Source organism: Podarcis raffonei, chromosome 3 (assembly GCF_027172205.1).
Source record: "Podarcis raffonei isolate rPodRaf1 chromosome 3, rPodRaf1.pri, whole genome shotgun sequence".
Lineage (NCBI taxonomy): Eukaryota > Metazoa > Chordata > Lepidosauria > Squamata > Lacertidae > Podarcis > Podarcis raffonei.
Window position 1 is genome coordinate 67853216 of NC_070604.1, and position 23321 is coordinate 67876536.

A 23321-nucleotide genomic window follows, 5' to 3' on the forward strand; every position below is an offset into this window, starting at 1 on the left:
CCTTCAATGTCCATGATGCCTTTGGTAGAGACTATTCGCCAACTGGAGCGCTTTCAGGCCAGTGTTTCCCAATTATCCATGCTTCTACTGCATTTTTTAAGATTTGCCTTGAGAGCACCTTCAAATCTCTTTTGTTATCCACCAGTATTTCATTTTCCATTCTTAAGTTGGGATAGAGTAGTTGTTTGGAAGATCCTGCTTCCAAGTAAACATGCAATCAATTGTGCTGCAAGGGATGGGTCTGGTCTTGGATGTAACACTGCTTGGAAGCTCATTGGCTTGGACTCAAGATGTCTCTCATGACCTCCCACTTCCCCTCTTCCATTGCAATTCTCTCTGCACACTTTTCCAGAGGATCCTCCAACCCACAGTATAAAGTTGTAATCTAGCATTTGATATGCTTGTATCAAACGATATTTGATGACACCGTCGTACAAGACTAAGCTTAAGGAAAAAATAAATTCAAATTGTTTGCAAGCAAATTTCCCTTCAGTCCCATTATCTATGAATTCCCAAAGCAAACTGATTCTGAAATGCAGTGATAAGCAAATATAAATGATCGGTTTTTTGGGGGGGGGGCAGGAATGAGTTAGTTTATCTTGCCAGATGCAGAAGATAATCTTGCATCGATTAACTGTTGCTGGTGGCAGTATTCCAATTGTCAGGCACGTTTTGATGGATCACTGCTAGGGGGCAATGGACCGGGATCAGTGCTTGCAATCTTCTGTAAAGATCCAGTGAATACAAGCCCAAGTGATATCCGTGCAGTAAGCTGAAACTCTTCCCAGTTGTGACGACTGAAGGTCCCTCCCTTCCCACAATTGCCTAAGCCTTTTCCTTCTCCTGTTCCTTTCCAAGCAATCTTGAGAATACAGTTGGTATTAGTTGTTGTTGCTTTCAGTCTGCAAATGATATGCAGTTTAATGTGTGATGTTTTATCGTGTTTTTAATATTCTGTTGAGAGCCGCCCAGAGTGGCTTGGGAAACCCAAACAAATGGGTGGGGTATAAATAATAAAATCATCATCATCATCATCATCTTACACCCCCCCCCCCCATATATGTTGGTAATGTGTAACTGGGAACTGAGATTTCTTCACTTCATCTGAGGATGTTAAATCTTCATGGAAGTGGTATACACGATTGCATTAAATGTTTAGCTGTTTAAGAAAAACATCTAGATAGCTTCATGCTAACAAGGTAATGCTTTGCTGTGGTACATGGGAAGTACAGCTCTGTGACTTGTGGGGTGAGAGCTCACCATCCCTTTTTTAGGTGAGTGTGTTCGAAAGAAGGTGCAATGTTTTCACACCCTCTAGTGGCTGCCATGAAACATTACAGGTGTGTGCTTTTAGGAATTGTGATTGAAAACTGCAGATGTGGAAAGGAGGGGATGCTAAAGAGAGTCAATTTGCTGTATAAGAGATGCTGTTTCACTGTCACATGGAAAAAGAGACCATCTGCTACTAAGCTAATGAGAACAAAAGCCCTCAGATTACTTCCTTTCTTCACCCTGTTTACTGCTCTGTGATTCTATCGTGAAGAATTATTGTGCATTTAACGGGTGAAAATTGGAATGGATAATTGGATTCATAATTTTATGTTTTTTGGAAGTGGGGGGAGGCAGCAGATTTTTGGATTCATTATTTGACCCCTCAATTACTTGCCGGCCTTAGCATAGAAATTCCTTAACACAGAAGTTCAAGGTTTTCAAAATAACTTACTAATTTAACCGTGCAATCCATGCTGTCAGGACAAGGTAGGGTTGTTACTAAATCCCTTATACTAGCATAAATCCAGGTTAATGGTGGTGCAGTGGTGTAATGGCCAAAAGCCTTTTTAGTGTAACTTTCCTGAAATATATGGGAAGAAGTGGAAGGGATTGGGGCTCAGTTGGAGTGGATCAGCTGAGCAGCCAGCTAGATTCCGATCATATCTTCCACAATGACAGAAATGTGCCGCCTCTGCCGGTGCACACTTTAAACAGAAAAATAGCCTTTATGACTAATGTGCACCTGTTAAAACTGACGGAGAGGCCCCACCTCCAGCCACAATGGAGGCTAGGATGCCAATTAGCTCTGCAGCTAAATATGGCACAGCAGCAGCAGCAGCAGCAAATAAGACCCAACCAAGGAACACAGTTCTTATATCAAAATAAAGAACAGCTGCAGCTGCAGCAGTATGGGCTACCTTATTCTCCTCCTAGATTTTGAAAACAGCACACAAGTAAGAACGTTGTTGAAAGGGCGCATCACACAAATGCAGTGGTCGGATACCCGCAACCTCGTGACTTGGTCCTGTGCATCACTGGCTCTAAGATATTATTACCAGGACCGTCAGTGTCTGAACATGAAGGAGCCTCAGCTTAACAGAAACCTCAAATTGTGTGAACATGGTCTAGGTTTGCTTTTGGGACGCCTAAAAACCTTCTCCCCGCCTTGTCCGAAAGGTGCAGTACCTGGCTTGGGAGTGGCATAGGTCTATGTCAAGGTGTGATAGGACTTCATAACTGGTAGCTCAAGGTGGACACTTATACCACACAAACACCCAAAAAGGATGGGAGGAAAGGTGAGTCACGTCATCAAAAAAGAGGAGAAAAGAAGACAATAAGTTGCATAACATTTGCATATGCTAATTTTTATATATTTATGCACATATGCATGCATGTTTAGAGAGAATTATTGCTGAGTTGCTGTCCATGCCCTGCGGCTCTCTGTTGATGGGCAACTTCAAGGCCACTGCTATCCCTCCATATGGTTCTTCATCTTTAACCTGCACTTGGATATCTTCAAACGGAAGGCTGCTCTCTGAGCCCCCAAATACAAGAGTGTCTCCGTAAAGCAGAAGACACGGCCACTCTGCAGAACAATGAATGAAGCAACCATTCCCTTCTCCTTCTTTTCCCCCTTTAAAAGGAGTAGCAACAAGCAGTGCTCTGGGAAGCAAGTTTTCTGGGTCTCCTCCTGCTTTTAAGGATTTGAATTTGTTTAATTAACCCAAATGCTCTCTTTGGGAGCAATAAGAAAGACAGAACCTTTGTAAAGCTCCATATATGGCATGTGCTTGCCTCTTAAGGCAAAGCGTTATTGAAATCCCTTTAAGTTGCCATTTCTTCATTAACATTAATTTCTGATTCATTCCTAAGGTTAATGTTTAGGGATTAATCATCCAAGGTAAGGCTTTACAAGTGCAATAACTCACTAAAGCTTAGCAATATGAGTGAAGATTCTCTGAAGAGGGGGAGAAAGAGGCAGCATACAGTACATACCCAAATACACACACACACACACACAGAGAGAGAGAGAGAGAGAGAGAGAGAGAGAGGGAGAGAGAGAGAGAGAGAGAAGAATAGCTGTGGCTTTGAAGTGTTGATTCAAATACTGTCTATTGCTGTTCAACCAACCTGTTACAACTGAACTAAGTCAGGTCTTTTACAAATGCATTCTTAACTGGCTACTTTTATTTTGAAGAAAAAGCAGCCATGGTGGCCTCTTCCAGAAAGTGTTGTTCCTCAACACCAACCCCTCCTTGGCTGCTGTTTACTGCCCAAATTGCTGTGTGTAGCAACAAGCACTCTCAAGAGCAAGTCTCTATCTCTCTCTGTGGGGGGGGGGATTTTCAGCAAGGACCAGGATCAGCAGCACTTTCTGAATTAGAACCCCATGATTTCCCCCCCTCTTTAAAACAAAAGTGGCCAGTTCAGAATGCTTTTTTAAAAGTATGGAGACAAAGCCACATGCTTTAATGACAGAAAAAAGATAAATTTAAGCACACTAAGTAGATAGAGGCAGATACATATTTCTTATGTGGCTCACACATCACATTAAGCCATAGTTAAAATAAGCTGTGGGTCAATGTGAATGGCCAGTGGGCTGAAATCATAAGCATTTTGCTCCTCCTCTGCTGCTGTGGAAGCAATCCATTGTTTGGCTCATCAAATCATCTAAACCTGGGCTTGCGATTGGCTTTCTTCAAACAAACCACAAGGAGAAGCCAAGCACTGTTTTTGATTTACTACTTGTGGTTTGTTTTGAGAAATGTGATATGTGAGCCAGCTCAGTGATGGCACATTCTCCAATCATGGCCTGGAATTTCTAGCAATCCATTAGTTTTTGCCTCTGAAACATGAACTACTTCTGCTTCAATTCAATGATCCTCTTCATGGGAAACAGGGGGCTCCTCCGAGCAACCTTTTCATTCATACTGATTTGCTTGCACAAAGCTTACTCAGTTCTTGGGATGTACGAATGTGCCCCAGTCTGTTCCAACATTCATTTGCACTTTTATCAGATATTTTCTGTTTAACCTATAATCCCCAGAAGTTCCCTGGGAAGAGGGATTGATTGTTGAACTACTCTATGAAGTGTAGCTTTACCCAACCCAGTGCTGGATTTATGTATTTACGAATAAGGTAAACAAGCTATAGATTAGGGCCCCCTCTCTTGGGGGCCCCCAAAAAATTTAAAGGGAAAAAACTGGATGTACATTTCTAAAATATAAGATAAAAAAACAAATAAAATAAATCCTACATACAGCAGTGTTTTGTGATGTGTAGGCTCCTATAATGTAAGCAATGGGCCCCACCTGCTAGCCTGCTCCCTAAAATATCACAGTTTGCTCATTTCTATATATAGAGTGCCTATATTCTGCATGTGCAAATGGCTTTAGATACCTATTAGGTCCATAAATTACCATATAGCATAAATTCAACACAAAAAACAGCGACAATTTGTTGTTGACATATAAAGGGCCCCATTACCTTCTGTAGCTTAGGGCCTCATCAAACCTAAATCCAGCCCTGACCCAACCTCTGTCTTTTTCAGACGAACAATAGTTTAGGAACTTTTACCAGTTTGTAACCAAGTAACGTTTTACTGACTGTGCAACTTTTTCTGCCTGCTGTGTGGAAAAGCACGGAAAAGAATTGCAGGCACAGGTTGTAGATATGCGTAAATAAGCCATATATCATGAAGACACCACAGTCTCCACTGTGCCTCATTCACAAAAGGAAACATTGAGGAAGCACCTAGAACCCCTGCCTGGAGGTTGGGGTGGTGTGCAATAATAATCTGCATTTTAAGGGAGATGCTTGGCAATATTTCAAATCATTTGTTTTTGCCTCTTCCTCACTACCAGCCCCCGGAGGGGATCTTTGTTTGAATGTGTGTATGAGAATTTAATTAAACTTAGTCTAGTTTTAATAAATCAGGGCATTGCAGGAGTTTTGTGAGGTTGGAGAGCAATGTAACGCAATCGCTTCAAATAAAGGCTTGGTGTATGCTTTAGTAGAAAATATTAAAGAGTGGTAAAAGACTTACCAAATAAGATTTAATAGGAAAGGGATTTGCAAGCATTATGAGCTGTCTTCACTTTGCTTTGCACTCGAAAATTAAACACCACATTACCTCAGGGAAAGTAACTTTTAAGTTATCTGTGTGAGAAGTACAGTCAGGGACCCTCAGCTGACAAAGCCTCTTGGCTCCAGCTGATAAAGCGTCAAGGCGAGTTAAGCAGGCGTGCAAATTCGGCAGCAAGGTGAGGAGGCCTGAATGCTCCACTCCGACCCTCCTCTCCCTGACACTTAGATCAAGCAGGTTTTTTTTGAGAAAACCCAGCTTCTCAATAAAGTAACTTAACCTACAAAAAACAACAACAATTATACAGGTAAAATGGCAGCAGGGTAGTGGGAGTTTTGTACTGTCTGTCACATAAGTCCCTGAAGGATAGAAGTCATGGCTGTGCCCAAGGTACTACAGACAGCGGCCATTTTGTACATGTCCAGCTGATGCATTATGGGGCAGGGGTGGGGCATAACAGGAGCATAACAGGGCATAATGGGGTGTAACAGGCTTCTGCGCACTCCACCAATGCGTGTGGGAGCCAGGAATGGAACCCAAATGCAATATGGTCACCACTTTTATGAGTTCCTGACTATGGGAACAAGTTCATTCCCTTGAGGACAAGGTAGCAGACCTGGAAAAGCTAAAAAAGGCAGAGAGGTTGGTGGAGAGGTTCCCTTGAAACCTTCAAGGGCATTATAGCTGTGTCCTGTTCCCATGGTGATAGCTCCCCTGTTGTCAGGGAGAATGAGATGAACATGTAAACAGGGACCGTGTAGAAGTAGGCATTGACAGTGCAAGGACGCAAGATAGCACTTCAGAGAGGCCAGAGCATCACAGGTCAAAACAAGTGCCAAACACACTTGAAGAAAGAGACTGTACACAAGTGTTTATTCACAAATTCTAGAAGCCTCTGAGCCAAGATGGATGAACTTGAGTGCTTGGTCTTAGAATATGACATTGATATACTAGGAAAAACAGAAACCTGGTGGAATGGAGAGAACCATTGAAACATTGATCTCTCCTTCCCCTGTGCATGTCCTGCACTGTTGCAAATCTGCTCTAGAGCATTAGGGGAAACCCAGAACAGATTTAAGGCAGGCAGATGTAGGAGATTGGGAGTACATTCCATTGCACACAGAGAAATCCTTGCCCTGATGGAATGTTCTGCTTAGCGCTACATTGAATACAATCCTTTGTGTCTAACTCAATTCAGTTTTTAAATTTCGATATGTCAAAAAGTTGCTGAGCACTCTAACACTGAGTCAATTTTTTTCAGAAAGGTCTAACTAACACTGGGCTAAAATAAATACTTCCAGCCTTTGGAAGGTAGCCAGAAACTGCTGAAGGTTGAAGAGCAAGTGATTTGTGTAAACAGTTATGAAAGGTTCCTGGCTGCAGGGAGCCAAGAGAGCTGAACATTGCTCTTTTTCATTCAATGCGCCATTAGTTCCACCCCTTCTGTGCGTTTCAGTCTCGATCTCATCAAATCTCTCACTCTTTTGAAAGGGAAGCATTTGTTGCGTGCGGACTATGGAATTCTCTCCCCTAACTCCCGTCTTTGTAGCAATAATCTGTGTCTTGATTGTAATAATACTGAAAGGAAGCAGGAAGAGCAGCAAAAAAGAGCAGGGCAAAGCCAGCCAGAAGACAGAGTCCCGCCCGTGGGTGGATGAAGACTTAAAAGACAGCACCGATCTGCCTGTGGATGAAGAAGGTATGCAAGAGGAGGAAGAAAAAAGAGAGAACAGTTCAGCATTTACATGCTGATGTTCCTCTAGTTTGGACAAAAAGAAAGATGTGATCCCAGGGTTAAGCCAATTTTTGGTTACTCACAGTTAGGCAATGGCAAATCTGCCAGTTTTGATTTCTCTGAGCTTCTCATTTTTCCAGTCTGAACCAGATATGGAAATGTGGTTTGTTGAAGTTCCCAGGAAGATTTACCAGCATTTTTATGCCCATTTCTACTAATATGCTATTTTTGTGTCTGCAGTTTTGCCAAATATATTAATATTTGCAAGCAATTTTCTCTAACATAATGCATTTTTGTTTACTTTCTTCACGAATAGCATGCCTTTGTATGCACAGTCTCCTCTAATAAATGCATTTTTGTACACATTATTTGGCTGGAGAACTGCAATCCACAATTTGGAGAAGTCTGCATTTTGAAGAGCAGCTGCATTTGGGTGAATATATTTATTTCAGGAAGGGTGAATTAGAAAGGTGAAACAAAAATGAATTTGTCCCCCATCCATACCCATGGCTTGGGAGTCACCTGTGGCTCAAGAGCAGTAAAAACCCATATCTTGGGGTGAAGGAGAAAATTAGTGAGAGTTCCTAATCATGTGCATTTCATTTGACATAGTGTTGCCAATGGGGTCCAAGAAAAGGACTCCAAAGTGGTAACTGCAGCATCTCTCTCTGTGGGGCCTCCTCTATGGCTGTATAGTGTATGTAGGTAGTGATGATTCTGAAAGAGAAAATAAGCAATGGTGATTATATGGGCTGTGAGGAACAAGATTTGTAACAGCAACACTATATGCACCACCAGTTGAAACTGATTCTACGTGTCACTGATTAAACCACGTTAAAGAGATTTGCAAGGTTCATGAAAGAGGTTCCAGATCTAAGTACAGCTTCTGTGTATGTCTGGCTCTAGATGGATTGGGGATTTTCACTTCTTCCTCAACTTATGACAAAGAGTGGATAATTTTGCATTAAAGGTAACAGTTCAGTTGCAATCCTATAGTCACTTATCTGAGAGTAAGCCCCATTGAATTCAACAGGACTTACTTCTGAGAAGCCATGTATAGAATTGCCTTGTAAGTCTGCCTAACATAGACTGTGAGCTTCCTCGATAGAGAGTGTGTCAATTTCATGTGCTATATGGTGCCTGCGACGCTGGTGATACTAAGATTTTGAATAATTAACAGTGAGTGCCCTAATCCTTTCTAAACAAAAACAAAGGGAAGTGTCCGATGTGAAATAAGTCTCCATTTTTTATGTCTCACCTAAATGATTCTCTTTTTCTTCCATATCTCTTTTTGCTTTTTACTTCTCAGTCCATGGGCCTAGCCAGGCTTTATGTTAGGGGGGCAGGCTTTATGTTAAAGGGGGGGGGCAGAACCTCAGTTAGTTAAGTACTTTTATTGCTTTACTTGATTTAGGGTGGGGCAGCTGCCCCCCTCTGCCCCCCTGGCTATGCCCATGTCTCTGTCTAGGAATTTAAATGATCCAAATAAAAAATGCTGCCCTAAATACCCACCCTCAGATTAGAATACTCTTTATAAGTAAAAGGTAATGGGGAAATCTCCAGTTGTGTGTGCTGTGTAATGAACACACAAATGCAAAACATTCCTGAAGCCCTTTAGCAGTGTCTCTCTCTCTCTCCACCCCTCTGACAAACACGCACGCACACACACACACACACACACACACTTTGCTTCTTATCAACAGAACAGTAATTTCTGCTTGAGCTGCACTTGATTAAAGTCCAAGATCGCTGCCAGTCAAGCACCTTTTATCTCTAAGGAAATTAAAGCAGCTAAGCTAATACCTCTGTGAGAAAATAGTCTTTTATCCCCATGTTTGCAGTTCCAGGGCTCAAAATAACTCAGAACAATACCTTCCGTGCAGTGCTTTTGTGGGGAATAAGGAAAACCATCTTGCTCGGGACAGTTTTTGGTCCTTTTTGGTGCCCACAGCAGGTGCCTGCCCATGGCGGACAGGTTGTCTGATCTGAGTGCAACAGGGCATCTACACAATATTGTGCTTTAAAGTGGGTTGCATGCCACCTGCTAATGTTTCTGACTGAGGACAGAAAGTGGAAGAGAAAGCTTTTTCAAATGAAATGTGTATTTTAGCCAATGAAGGTTTGTAGGAAATCCAAATGTAAAAAAATGGGGGGGGAAAGTTAATAACAGATTTAGGTTGGAAGGATGCAAAGTCCAATGTAAGCATTATTTGTAAAAAGAAAAGAAAAATGCTTAACATTTTGCACGTCAACCACGTTAAAAGCTTTGTGGTGGATGAGTCAGGCAACCCATATGACGGAAACCTGCAGCCATCGTAGTCAGAGAAAATAAGCAGCTTCCACAACCAGGATTATGGGATGTATACCATTCATTAGTGACATGGTAGGTTGGTTTGATTTACTCAAAGTTTTATATCCGAGCTCTGTAGATTTCTCAGAGCAGAGGAAGCCTAGGTAGGAACCCAGTAAAGGTTACAGCTTAGTATTTTATTTATAAAGTTCCTTTTAAATTAAGCATTAACTCACATTCTGAAAATAGTCCACGTCTGCTTGGAACATACACAAATAAACCTAGTAAAAAAAGAGGGAGGTAATTATCAATCTATTCATGAGACTTGATGGCATTCTTCTACAATTATTTTTCAAGAATAATAACAGTAGAAATCTTGATAGTCAATCACCCAGCTTTACAAAGACCTTTCTCACTTCATGTCTTACTGAAGATACTGTTGCCAGGACAAAGTCCTCATTGGTGGTTTTGATAGTACAGAGCTGAGGAACCTATAGCTTTCCTGATGTCGCCAACTCCCATAATTAATAATTACTGTCCATCCTGACAGAGGCTGATGGGAGCTGGGGGGAGAGAGCACAAGTTCCCTGTTCCTGCTATGTTGGATCAATGAAGATGTATCATGCGTCTATTGCTGCTTGGAATAACTCAAGATTCAGGAATAGGTTTAAAGCTAGATTAATCCAACACATAGAACTATATACACCATAGTTAGCACCAACATATTTCCAGAATGCCCTTAGGATTTGGCTCAGGAGATTCAGGACAACGGAAGGGTGTGTGAGTGAGAGACGTCAGAAACCAATGAAATTGCATTCCTCTAACCCAGCAGTCCATTATTTCGAGCCCCCTGAACTGCTTGGATGGAGTCTCTAGACTCACTTAATGGAGTGAGGTAGCAGTTTGGGAAAGGTTAAGAATGCTTCAAAGCAATTTTTGTGATTTTTGACTGCAGCTAAAGAAGACACTCTTTACCACCTTCAGCAGCTCAGTAGTTTTTTAAGTGGAAAAGGTGCAGGACATATTGTTTTAGCGTCACAAATGTCACTGCTGCAGGCCAAATGTTGTTCTCCTGTTTCAAACCTGTGCTCATTTTCTTCTTTTATATTATTATGAGACAATGCATACTTGAGAGTAAGTAAAGATGAACACAGTGGGACTTTGTATCTGAAGAAGTGTGCATGCACACGAAAGCTTATACTCAGAACAAACTTAGTTGGTCTCTACGGTGCTACTGGACAATTTTTTAATTTTTTAATTTATTTTGACTGCGTCAGACCAACATGGCTACCTACCTGCATGAGTGGGACATTTTTCCCAAGTAAACATATATAGGACCAAGCTGCACAACTCTGTTTATTGTGGCCATTTCAACTGATAATCACTTTGCAAACCAGAAAATAAGAAATGGAGATCTTTACACTTCCTTATTGCATCACAACAGGTCCAATTTAAACTTTAGACTAGTCAATATCAGCTACTAGTATTAAATTTGCATTATATGGGGCACCCCTTTTCAGAATGGATTTTTAATGTCCTTTAAATAACTTACACAGTAATGGAGATATCACTCTCATATTTACTGGGTTTGCAAGGGCACTGGAAAGAGTGTTTACAAAGCAGACCAGCTTTCATTGATTTTATAAGGTTGAATTATAACCATCCCACCGCAATTTGTGTTATTAGAAAATATAACTCATGGCATGTATTATTAGTAGCATTTCTTATTTGTTCTTCTTCCTAGGACTCTAAAAATCATCACAACTCCCAAGCACTGCTCCTCCCACACAGTGACACACATTTGTCTCTGCCAAATCGCTACCTAACCTATATTCTTGGTGCAGAGCTACCTGTTATAAAAAAAGACAGAACTGCCAACCAAAATGGCGGGCTCTCTTCTTCTCCTGCTATAACGTGAAGTTAAAGTTGCCCCCATGCCCTTACATCATCATGCTGTGTATTTATACATCTCTGCCATTCCTGGTGGGGGCTATGAAATGCACCATGCAATGCCATCAGAATGTGTGGGGTATTTTGCTAGGCATTTTGGAGGGGTAGGGGAGCACTAGAGGCATAGAGGGGCAGTGACTCCATAAGAGTTGGACAGGACCTCATAGGTCATCAAATCTAGTTCCCATCTTGATGCAGTTGCCAGATGTCCTCTACAGGTGGCTGTCCCACCTTCCCCTGCTTGAAGACCTCCTTTTTCATAAGGTGTTCTGCCCAGAGTTCCCCTGCGCTCTTCCAGGACTGTCTTTGCAATGAGCTGTGCTAAAGATTGTTTTTATCCATGGGAAACGTGTTGACTGACATTACTGGGTTGTTTCTGTTTCTGTTTCTATTATGTATTTTGTGTGTAGTTTTGTGTTGTGAACTGCCCTGAGATCTACGGATATAGGGCGGTATACAAATTTAATCAATCAATCAATCAATCAATCATGCTTTACATTGATATATATCAGAAAAACGTGTTTAATAATTTTCTCACAGCAAGTTAAGCAAATCTCTTCTGGAAAATAGGTAACTTTCTCCTCTGCTTCTCCCCCCTCTCCCCACTCAGATGATGGTGAATGGCAAGGCTTAGATGACAACATTGCTCACGTCCCCTTTTCAACCGAGCGATATGCTGAAGAAGACATGGTGAAGAGATCAAAGGCTTTCTACCAGCTTCTCAATAAGAGACGATCGGTCCGGTTTATAAGTGACGAGCCGGTTCCAAGAGAGGTCATTGACAACGTGATTAAAACAGCAGGTACTACGCTGCCCAAATGGATTCCTTGGGAGTGACAAAAACGTTGTGCAGACATTCTAGAATCCCATTGGCTTTAATGGTAAATATGTTCAAGTGATACAGCATTATGAAATGATGTCTGCAATAGGAGTCCGCGATGGTAGTGAAGAAGAGGAGGAGGGCACCCCTTTGTGTCAAAATTCACAGCTGGCTTCAATATTCCTCAAAGGATTCCCTCCCAGCATTCTAACTGTGTACATGTTTTTTACATTATGCTGGTGTGATGGGAAGCTTTGCATGCAGCCAGGGTAATGTGAGAAACCAAGGACCACACAGGAAGATACACAGCCCAGAAACACTGGCGTTAGATCACTGGCCCTGCAGCTGGACTCCAGCTGACCATTGGCTGTGCTTGTTGAAGCACATGGGATCTGGAGTCCAGTAACATCTGAATGGCCACAGGTTCCCCATCCTTGCTCTAGAGCCTAGAGTAGATCTAAACATCTCAGGCTGCATTTCAACAGTGGGTTGCAAAGTGTGTTATCAGAATTTGCTTCCTCTCCCCACAGACACCTTCCTTGCTCCCACATTACCCCTCCAATGAAAATCAAATAAATCATGGAATTTGAAGAACTAGGGTGAGATGTCCTGGGTGTCATAAGGTTTAATTTTCCTTATGTTTTTGTGGCACAGCTTCCTTTAATATGAGCATTTATTTGATTTGATTAAAGGAACATCTCCCAGTGGGGCACACACGGAGCCTTGGACCTTTGTAGTAGTGCAAGATGCAGAAATAAAACACAAGATCCGGGAGATCATTGAAAATGAAGAAGAAATAAACTACAAAAAAAGGATGGGGGACAAATGGGTTAATGACCTGAAAAGATTGAGGTACCAATACTAGTGTGATACTGACTGCTCCAGGCAGCTTCTGTGGCTTAAATATTTTATTTCTTCATATGGCCTAATCCTCCAACCGGTCTCTGTTTTTACTAGCAAGTCTTCGTAGGTCCATCTTTCTCCTTCGATGTTTGTTTTTTTTATTGTCAGAATATCAATTGGTGATAACCCCCAAGGGGTATTTTGTTCCAATAATTTTTTGTTTCTTTCCCACACTTCTAGCAGTGACCCTCTAAAAATGTTACCACGTTAAGTTTTTATCCCTGGTAGTTAATTTGTACTCCTAGAATTCTTCCTTCCTCGTCCTTACATATTAATTTAGGTTCTAATTTCTCTTTCACATAGATTACTACCCCTCTTTTTTCTTAGAATCTGAATTAATGAATTCTATTCTCAACTTTTTATTTATTAGGATATGTTTGTGTTTTTTTGGCAACATGTGTTTCTTGGCAACAAATCACATCAATATTTTTTTTCTTTATAATTTTCTCAAATTTATTTCTCTTGGACTTTTCGTTAAAGCCGTTCACATTCCAAGACAAAAACTTAAGAGTCATTTCAGTTTATAACTAACTACACTTTATCCTAGTTTCTGATTTAAATTCTAGTACTTCTGTTTCCAATAGTCTCCACATCTTCCCCCTCCTCTTCCTCCCCCGATCCCGTGTCTTCCGCTTCTTCCTCCGTCTCCCCTCCCCTCCTCTCCTCCTCAACCTCTTTCCCTCCTCTCCCCCTCTTCTCCTCTATGTCTGTTTCTCCTCCTCCATGTCTTTCTTCTTCTTTACCCAGGTCCTTTTCATATCTTCTCAAAAACTTTCCCACTTCTTGTATGTCTGTCAATCTGAACTTTTTATTCTTGTAAAAAAAGGAAATCCCTTCTGGGAATTCCCATTTGTACTGTATTGTGTTTCTCTTCAGGACACTTGTTAATTGTCTGTATCCTTCCCTTTTGGGCAGAATCCTGATTGGAATTTCTTTAAAGATAATAATTGGACGGCCTCCAATCATTAACTTTCTTTTGTAGCTTGTTCTTAGTATTGTGTTCTTCATTTCAATAGAGTTAAATATTACTAAACAGTCACCAGGGATTTTTTTTTACTTAATTTGTTGCGGTTTTCCTCTTATTCTGAAAGCACTCTCTATTGTATATGCAACTTGTTCTTCTTTTATTTCTAGCCATTTTGCAAGTTCTTTAACCATTTTTTCTCTTATATTCTCATTTACTTCTTCTACGACACCTCTGAATTTTAAGTTAAGTTGTTTCTGACGCATTTCTGTCATGGCTAAATTGTCCCATAATTGATCTTGCGTTTTATTTAAATCTTTTACTTCTTCCTTTAATTTTTCTGTTTCTTTCTTTTGGTCTCTCATTTCTTTTTGGGTTCTTTTATTGGTTTCTTCAATTATTTTTGACTTGACTGTCAAGTCTTGTATCTTTCTAGAGAGTTCTCCTACAGCACTTTCTATTTTCCTATCTATCTGTTCCTGTATTTCTCCTAATTTGCTTTCCATATGTAATTCACTTTGCTTAAACTCGTCTTTAATCTTTAACCATAGAATGTCTAAATCTCTGATTTCCTCTTGTCGGGATGCCTTTCTCTCTCCTGGAGTCCCTCCTACTTTTTTCCCATTTCCCCCCAACATTTTATGGTTTATTTCTCAATAATTGGCTTTACTTTTAGCTCTCTCCCCTAGGGGGCGCACAATATTTCTTCTACCCTTTCTAAAATTTCAACACCTTTATCTATGTGTTCTTATGTTATTTCCTTACATCACTTTATATCCTCTTTAATTTCCATCCAGCCTTTATCCCTCAAAGGGAAAGAGAAATCTCTCATTGGCTTATTCAAATTATCCAGTCCCACTAGCTTTACCAATAACCTTTTGTTATCATATATTTAAGTTATGTTAGTATGTTAGTATAGTTATTTCAGCAACAAAAGAAAAGAAAACAGAGTAAAAGGCAAAAATCAAAAATAGTAATCTCTTTTTATAGTCCAAAAAAGATTGTTCAATCTCTGTAGTTTTCTGTAGTTTTCAGCCACTTGTCGGCCTAATCCAGTTCATTGCCTCAGGTTCTAAGTTTTATTAGCTCACTTTTGTAGTCCTAGAAGAGGTGTGAATATTTCAAGAAGTCCTCACTGGTTACATCAAATAATATCCGGCTTTTCAGAACATGAAGTTGTTCAGCATGTCATTTGCTTTTCTCGTTTGAGTTCAGTTGGTTATTTATCTCAGAGTATAGAAAGACGTCTTGGATTAAATACTGTTCCTGTTCAAGTTGGTGGAGTCAGGTTAAATTTTCCACAAAACTGAGGGCAAGGAGGATAGGTTGTTAATTATGTTATTATAGTGGGAAACGAGAACGAAAAGAAAAAGGGAGGAGGGAAGTCAGAAAAAAAAGAAAGAAGCAGACAGATGAAAAAGAGAAATAAGAAAAGAAGGAGGACAAAATGACCAGATAATTCTCTAATTTAAAGCAGGGGTGAAAATATCATGAATAACATAAGGGAACGTGGAAGGAAAGAGAGAGAGTGGAAAGGGAAAAGACCAGAAATTTATAGGCAGGACATAAATGCAGCCTTTGCAGAAAATTCTGAGGAAAATTCTAAGATTCAAAGGGTCCTAAAGTTCTTCAGATTAAAGTTCTTCAAATTAGAGTTCCAGATGTTTTAACTTCATAAATTTTCTGTCCTAGCCGTTCAAAATATACATTGAGTAAATCCCAGAAACATCGGCAAAGTCCCAAAGTTAGGAAAAGTTCTTTTTAAGAGTATTTCTTTAGTTTCTTTGAGCCGTATTTCCAATTGTCCTTTTAAACAGCTCTGAAAAGCTCCATTTTAAACGGCTCTATAAAGTTTCCTTACTTGCTCTATTTTGGCCGCTCCCCCCAAAAGAAGCGAACAATGTTCCAAAGCAGTGGAATGTTTCAAATTCTTTAATTCCCTGCATTAAAGTCCGAGACGTTTACTTTGTATTCACTCAGTCAGGCAAAGAGTTACTTCCTTCCTCCACCTTGCGACTTTGTAGCCTGCGCCATTTTAATCCTCTACCGAGGTAAATTCCTGAATCAAATCGACTGACATCCGACGTTCTCTTAGTGTATTTTCAGATTTTGTAACATTAAATGAGTCTACTCACACTAAGGGTTCCGCTCTTGCAGTTTTGGAGGTTCGTCGCATTCTTCAGTGGGAGCCAGAGGCATCGTAATACAGGGTCGTTGCTTTCCCTTTTGTGCTTTTGGTCTTCCGCCTCGAGATCTTTCAGGGAAAAAACCCCCTGAAAAAACAGCGGACCACTTCCGCACGGCTGGGTATCTCTCCCCCAAGGGTCTCCCCCTTGAGATTTTTGGGGGGCACAGTGCCTTTGCGACACCCCCCAAGCCCCTGTATTACTCGGAAAACTCCTCCGGAGGTTTTCCGCGCTCCCTTTCTGCTCACGACGGAAACCGGAAGTCTTTTATTATGCTTTTTGGAGAAGGCCTGGGATCAAAATGTGTGAGAGACAGGATATTGGACGGGATATTATATATATAATTCAAGGTGCTGGTTTTAATTTTCAAATCTCCAAATGGGTATAGGAGCAGGATATGTCAGTGAGACCTGAATCTTCTAGATTCCTCTTCTAAGACCCTCTTCTAATGTTCTAAAAGAACATTTTATTCTGGAAACAATGGAAACAGAATATTTTTATTTCTATGTAGTCCAGACACAATCTAGATTTATTGCATTTTCTTTTTGCCCTGAGAAAGTGCCTCTTGAGAAAGTGGTTTCATTCCCAATATAATCATTTGGTGCAAATAAATTCTGCATTGTCCCACAATGAATCCATTGGAAAACAGATAAAAACTGATGTTTGTAGTCCTAGCAGAGTGTGTGTGTGTGTGTGTGTGTGCGCGCTCACATCTGCACAACGATGTCATGTGTGGGAGTATACTAAGATCAAAACCACCACTTTTTCATTCACCTGGGGCAAGTGCAGGGGCGAAAGTACATTGATAACCTGGGGTTGCCATACATCCGGAATTTCCCAGACATAGCCGGGATTAGGCCATCTGTAACAGAAACCTGGTGGAAATCGCTTAAATGTCTGGGAAAATCCAAACATATGGCAACTCATGTCAGAAGTGCAGATTTTGGAGAATTTCCTAATCAAGCAGAGAGTTTTCAAACATGTATCAAGTAACCATATTCCACCCACGTGGATGGCAAGATCCAGAATAAATTCAGATTGAAAGCAGCATGCTGCAGATGAGCACGAATGATTCCAGATTCAGGTAAACTACATTTTGGTGCTACAAATGGGTAAGTGTGCATACATAGCCCTTGTTTCTTAGATAGTGGCATAAAGTCCAAAAGGGTTTGGTATCTTCAGGTGTTCTTCTAAGCTTAGAATATGAGGGAGGGCCAATGGTACAAATGTGCTAGCTGTGCCCCATTGACTATCCATGAGTTGATGAATGGATGTCTGATCTGGGGAGCCTCCCTGTACAATGTAGAACCTTGAAAAATCAGAGAGACTCTATTGTGCAGGGAGCCTACATAAGTGAAGTCGACACCCCACTTCAGGCAACATCCATTCAGCTCATAGAGGGTCACAGCAATGGGGCAGGCAGAGGATCCCTGTATCCCACTCACATATGGAATTACTGAATCAGAAAAATACTTGAAGAAGGCTGGTGTCAGCATTTGTGAGCCTAAGCCTGATTTCAACAGTGGATTTACTTGCCAGTCACATATATTTTAATGGGACTTATCCATATATAAGTGGTTACAGGATCACAGCTCCTGTTCAATGTTTTATTTGTATGTGGCTGATTCCTCTTTTATTATTTTCAATAAATAACAGGCACTATTGTTTGAAGAGCAGCATATATATTTTCTAAAAATTAGTAAGTGCCAGGGATGTTAATTAATCTGAGAGATGGATTCTTTAAAAAAGCTTAGGCTGAAAGTTTCCAGATTAGATTAGGTTTTCAGTAAAGAACTTGGAGAGATTTGCTGCCCTTTAAAAGCAACTCACTTATTTCACTGTTTAAATATGTATTTCTAACACTCCGTTCTTGCTTTCTGAAGCTGAAATAGAAAGCTCAAGGGAACGACTTCTAGCTGGAAAAGGGAACTTTTCTAATTTCATCAGACTTCAGGATTCACTATGTAAATAGCATCAATCCATCACCATGTCTTTATTTTTTATTGAAAATGTTTATATCCCAACTTTCTGTCCATCAAGGCATCCTTGACACCCCCTACGACAGCTAAAAGCAATAAGAGCAAAATGTAACCTGTGGGTGGCCCAGTCCAAGACTCTGACCACACACACATGCTTCTCCATAAAAGTCTGGCAGCTTAAACAGATGGAATATATATATTGTTGTGTGCACCCCAACCCGCAAGCAGTGAGAGACCCCAGAGATTCCAGCACTTACACAGGGTTTGGTTTCTTTGGAATGGATGTCACTGGATATCGTGGTGTATTTAGGATACTGTATATGGTTTTGTTTTTGCAAGCATACAATCTGAGTATAAGATGGAAGGGCTTGTAGCATTAACATAGCATTAACACTCCAAAAGATCTTGCTTCCTTGTGACATCCCATTTGTTTTTGTTTTTTGTTTTGCTTTTAATGATATAGATTATAATAAGGTTACCAGATGTCCCCGTTTCCCAGGGACAGTCCCCAGATTTACAAATCAGTTCCCATACAATATACATTGAAGTTGAAAATGTCCCCGGATTCATTGAAAAAAATCTGGTAAGCTTAGATTAACGCAGGACCTATATTGCAGATAGAGAAAACAACAACCAGCGTACACACGTTTTAGAAGCAATTAGGACCAAAAATGAGGAGTGACCAGTTGCTAAATATTTTGATTCCGAGAACCACAGACTGCCAGACTTATCAGATTAGAGCAAAGTGTTGTATATAGCCAGGGGAGGAAGGTTAGCCAATGCAAATATTTTATGTGGAGCTAAAGGTTAAATAACATTTTACAAATATCCTTTTCTAGGACAAACTGGATAAAAGAATACTTGGATGCAGCTCCCTACCTGATTCTTATTTTCAAGCAGGTGTATGGAAGGCTTCCAAATGGGAAAAAGAAAACCCACTACTACAATGAGATCAGTGTGTCTATTGCCTGCGGCATCCTCCTCGCTGCACTCCAGGTATGCTTGCAATTTGGGAAAAAGCAAGAGGAGGATGAAACATAAGAAATGTGCAGCAGGTATTCAAGATAGTAGCCTCTAGGGAAGCCTCTCACATTGGCTAAGGTGGGGAAGGCAGGGAAGGGCTTAAAAGGAAACAGACCATATTTCCAGGTATCCCAGAGCAGGAAAAACACCAGTGGGAGAACCCTAGGGTTATTTCCAGGCCATCCCTCTACTGAGCATTCATCCTGACTTGTTTGCAGAGAGGCTAGATATTGTGGCATCAAGCAATTCCCAATGCTTGTCATTTTCCTGAATGCAAAAGGTCCATGGAGGGGAGTGGCTTTGTTGCACAGGAGCATCAAGTCTAAACTGCTCAATCTGAATTTGTCAATTTAACAGTCTGGAAGTTCCCTAGGACTACCACACAGAGAAGCAGATGCTCAGGCACAATTGTTAGGTTAGCATAGGCTGCAGTGAACGTTTGAGCAAAAACACACAGAGAAATACTGTGGTCTGTAACGTAAAGTATACATTATGTATTTAGATACAAACCAGAGAAAGCTGAGCATGCCTCAGTCCCACTGGGGCTCCAATGCTAAACATACTTAGGAGCATAGGAAGCTTATACTGAGTCAGTTCCATTTAACTGCACCTAGGACCTCCAACATGCAAAGCACATAACTTCCCCTGAGCTACTGTGGCCCTTCTCCATTTATTCCAGAGTAAGTCCTACTAAGCTCTTTGGACCTGCATTTTAGTAAGCAGGCTTGTTAGAACGTCAGCCTCAAGCATTTGACTGTGCTGTTTGTTTCAATAGGACCCAGCCCCCAGTCTTCAAATAAGGTTATGCACACCATTGCAAGTCACATGTGCTTCTCATCCTTCTTTTGTGGAGTTTGTAAGAGGGTCACTTCAGCCTTATAGTAATCCTTTAAGGTAGACTAGGACTGGAGATAATGACATGGTTGAGGCTGCACAGTAAGCTGAGAGGAATTTGAAAACAACAACACTTTAAAACCCAGCTCTTCTGTGGCTACACCATGTGAGCTCATATGTGGTGAGCTAAAACAGCTGCAAAACCATGCTGTATGTCCTCACACATAACTTCTGGGTTATGGCTTGATGTTATGAGAGCAGTTTCATGAGCTGCAGAGTTTTACCCCTTACATAAAGGGAAGGAGAACCACCAAAATAACTAATATGTATAGCAAAAAGGACAAAAGAGTCTAACAAAATTATTCATTTTTGTGAACATGTAAAGAAGGAAGTTTATAGAGCACAGATAAGGGAGGTGATAGATGCTGTGTTCCTAGAGTGTTCCAGTATTTCCTTTTCTTCTTTAGAATGTGGGTCTGGTGACGGTTACCTCTACACCCCTGAATTGCGGCCCACGCCTAAGGGTGCTGCTTGAGCGTCCAACAAATGAAAAGCTACTCTTGCTGTTACCTGTCGGCTACCCCAGAAAAGATGCTACTGTGCCAGACCTGACACGGAAACCACTGGAAGACATTATGGTGGTTGTATAAGCAAGGAGCACTCAAGGAGACCCTTGAAAATGTGTTGCTGTCGAGAGTTTTCTGCAAATTGTTTGCTTCCTTTGGCCAGTTGCATTGGGCACGTTCAAGCGGGCAGCAGCCTCCTTGACCACAAGCTCGTGTGCATCCAGAATCACATGGAGAATGGTGCACGTGCAAACCTGCTCACATGGAATTCACACAACTGTAAATGGTTTTGTATTTTGCACGTAGCATCCACCACAATCTCAAAAGTGTGGTAAAGTCCAAAGGAATCCACTTAGAGGAGGCAGCAGCATGTCTAAGTCAGTGCATATTCTATACACCTTTTCTGTCTTCTTAGCTATGTTTTATGTCTATCTCTGCTGTTGTTTAGATACCATCCGAGTTCCAATAATGACAGCAGGTGCATTCGCTAATAACAGTAAGCAATCAGAATTAGTAAAGTGAGTACAGAGTAGTTAATTGATCAGTATTATTGATTACTCCAAGGGCAAATACACAATGGCATTTCAATGACCTTCATCACTTTAATTTTCACAGTCCCCTGATCTGAATCCCATAATACCTTTTCTTAATATTTTGGTGATTTTGATTTGCATAGAATATGTATGTGTTAGGACAGTCAGTTCCCAGTCTTCAGCAATGCTCTCTGAATATGAATAAGGTTTCTATTGCTCAGTGCATCATCCTCTCTGCTTTTAGCTCTGAAGAGAAAGCTAATATTTACAGAGATAGTTTTAAGTGTCACTCACAGCTTCGTCTGGGAGCATGTGAAATCATCATAGGGAAGGGAGCTTCTGAGCTGAACGGCCATGAAAAAAGCATATATAGCAACAACATTACCAAACCTGGTGGCCTCCAGATGTTTTGGATTACAACTAACATCAGTCTCAGCCTTTATAGCCAATGGCTAGGGTTGTGGGAGTACTGGTCTAAAACATCTGGAGAGCACCAGGTTGCAGATGCTTATAGTACATCTAGGATAAGTGAGTTTTAAGTCAGAGCCCAGCAGGTTTATGCAGGATTTAGCTCACCAGCATCTTTCTTTTTGGACAGCTAAATATTGAACATGAATGTATTATTTTGTGCAACTCCCACTTCCCTTAGTTACAGCACCAGTCATCTGTTTCCTTTTAAGGACAGAATAGTAGTAACGTAAGGCACTTTTCTGCTGCTTGTTGATTAATGAATTAATTAAGCTGGGCTATTGAATCTTTTGAGAGCTACATTCTTTTGTGGGTAACTTTCTGGGACCCAGATGCCAGTGATGGGTTGACCCAAAGCAGGGCACAGGTAGTGCTGTGGTCTAAACCACTGAGCCTCTTGGGCTTGCCAATCAGAAGGTTGGCAGTTCAAACCCAGATGGGCAGGGTATAAATAATATTCTTATTATTATTATTATTATTATTATTATTACTCTTCTTATTCTTCTTCTTATTATTATTAATCCCTGTGAAGGAGTGAGCTCCTGTTGCTCTATCCCAGCTCCTGCCAACCTAGAAGTGCAAGAACATACCAGTGCAAGTAGATAAATACCGTATTTTTTACTCCATAAGACACACTTTTTTCCTCTTAAAAACTAAGGGGAAATGTCTGTGCGTCTTATGGAGTGAATGTGTGGTCCCTGGGGCAGCGGCGGGGGGACCCGGGCTTCCCCCGCCAGCCCTGGCAACAGCGGGCAGGCTGCGCGCAGATGCCCCGCACTCCTGAGCAGCTCTGGGGTAGCCCTCGAAGCCTCCGCAGGGCAGTGGGATGAAGGCTCCCCGCTGCCCTGCGGAGGCTTCGCAGGCTACCCCAGAAGCCAGAACAGCTAGAGAGAGTGCAGCTATCCTTGGCTTTTGCCCACAAAAGTCCCCAAGAGCTACGCTCCCTTTAAAGAGCCGCGCGGAGTGTGTGTGTGGCTCTTGGGGGCTTCTCCCTCCTCGGGGAAAAGCCGCACACACACTCCACGCGGGTCGTGAAAGGGAGCGCTGAGCAGTGCCTGGGATGCATACAGGCTCTGCTCAGCACTCCCTTTAAATAATATTTTTTCCCTTGAATTCCCCCTCTAAAAACTAGGTGCGCCTTATGGTCAGGTGCGCCTTATGGAGCGAAAAATACGGTAGATAATGCTGCGGTGGGAAGGTAAACAGCGTTTCTGTGCGCTCTGGTTTCTGTCATGGTGTTCTGTTGTGCCAGAAGCAGTTTAGTCATGCTGTCCACATCATGCTGTCCACATGACCCAGAAAGCTGTTTCTGGACAAACATCGGCTCCCTTGGTCTGAAGGCGAGATGAGTGCCGCAACCCCATAGTCGCCTTTGACTGGACTTAACCATCCAGGATCCTTTACCTTTTTACCCACCCACCACAGAAATCCACCCACCTACATGATAATAGTAATTAAATACCACTCTTTTCCAATCTGAATGACATCCAAGTAACTATGCATAAGACTGCAACTGTGCAGCCAACTTATGTTGAAGTCTGACGGTTGCTTGTAGTGTGATGCAACCAGGAGTTTTTCAGAGTGAGCAGATGCAATTATATCAACTAATGTTATCAGCTGTAATGGAAAGATGTAAATATGCTGGTTGAAAGTATGTTTTTCAGGATTTTGAAGCATAAAACATTTGGAACATTTGGAACATTTAGAACACATG

The 23321-nt window shown here is 41.3% G+C and overlaps 1 protein-coding gene across 1 annotated transcript; it reads left to right on the plus strand.

The window, feature by feature from the left end:
- Positions 1–6790: 6790 nt before the first annotated feature.
- IYD (iodotyrosine deiodinase) lies at positions 6791–22056 on the plus strand. Its single transcript, XM_053382159.1, has 5 exons — positions 6791–7055; positions 11942–12133; positions 12844–13003; positions 19023–19179; positions 20508–22056. Exons 1-5 carry the CDS (start codon positions 6872–6874, stop codon positions 20688–20690), a joined length of 876 nt encoding a protein of 291 aa, XP_053238134.1. The 5' UTR covers positions 6791–6871; the 3' UTR covers positions 20691–22056.
- Positions 22057–23321: the final 1265 nt, after the last annotated feature.

Coding starts and splice junctions, on each gene's coding strand:
- IYD (XM_053382159.1), top strand. CDS start 6,872: ATGGAATTCTCTCCCCTAACTCCCGTCTTTGTAGCAATAATCTGTGTC. Junction 13,004..19,022: donor AATGACCTGAAAAGATTGAG/GTACCAATACTA, acceptor ATCCTTTTCTAG/GACAAACTGGATAAAAGAAT. Junction 19,180..20,507: donor TCCTCCTCGCTGCACTCCAG/GTATGCTTGCAA, acceptor TTTCTTCTTTAG/AATGTGGGTCTGGTGACGGT.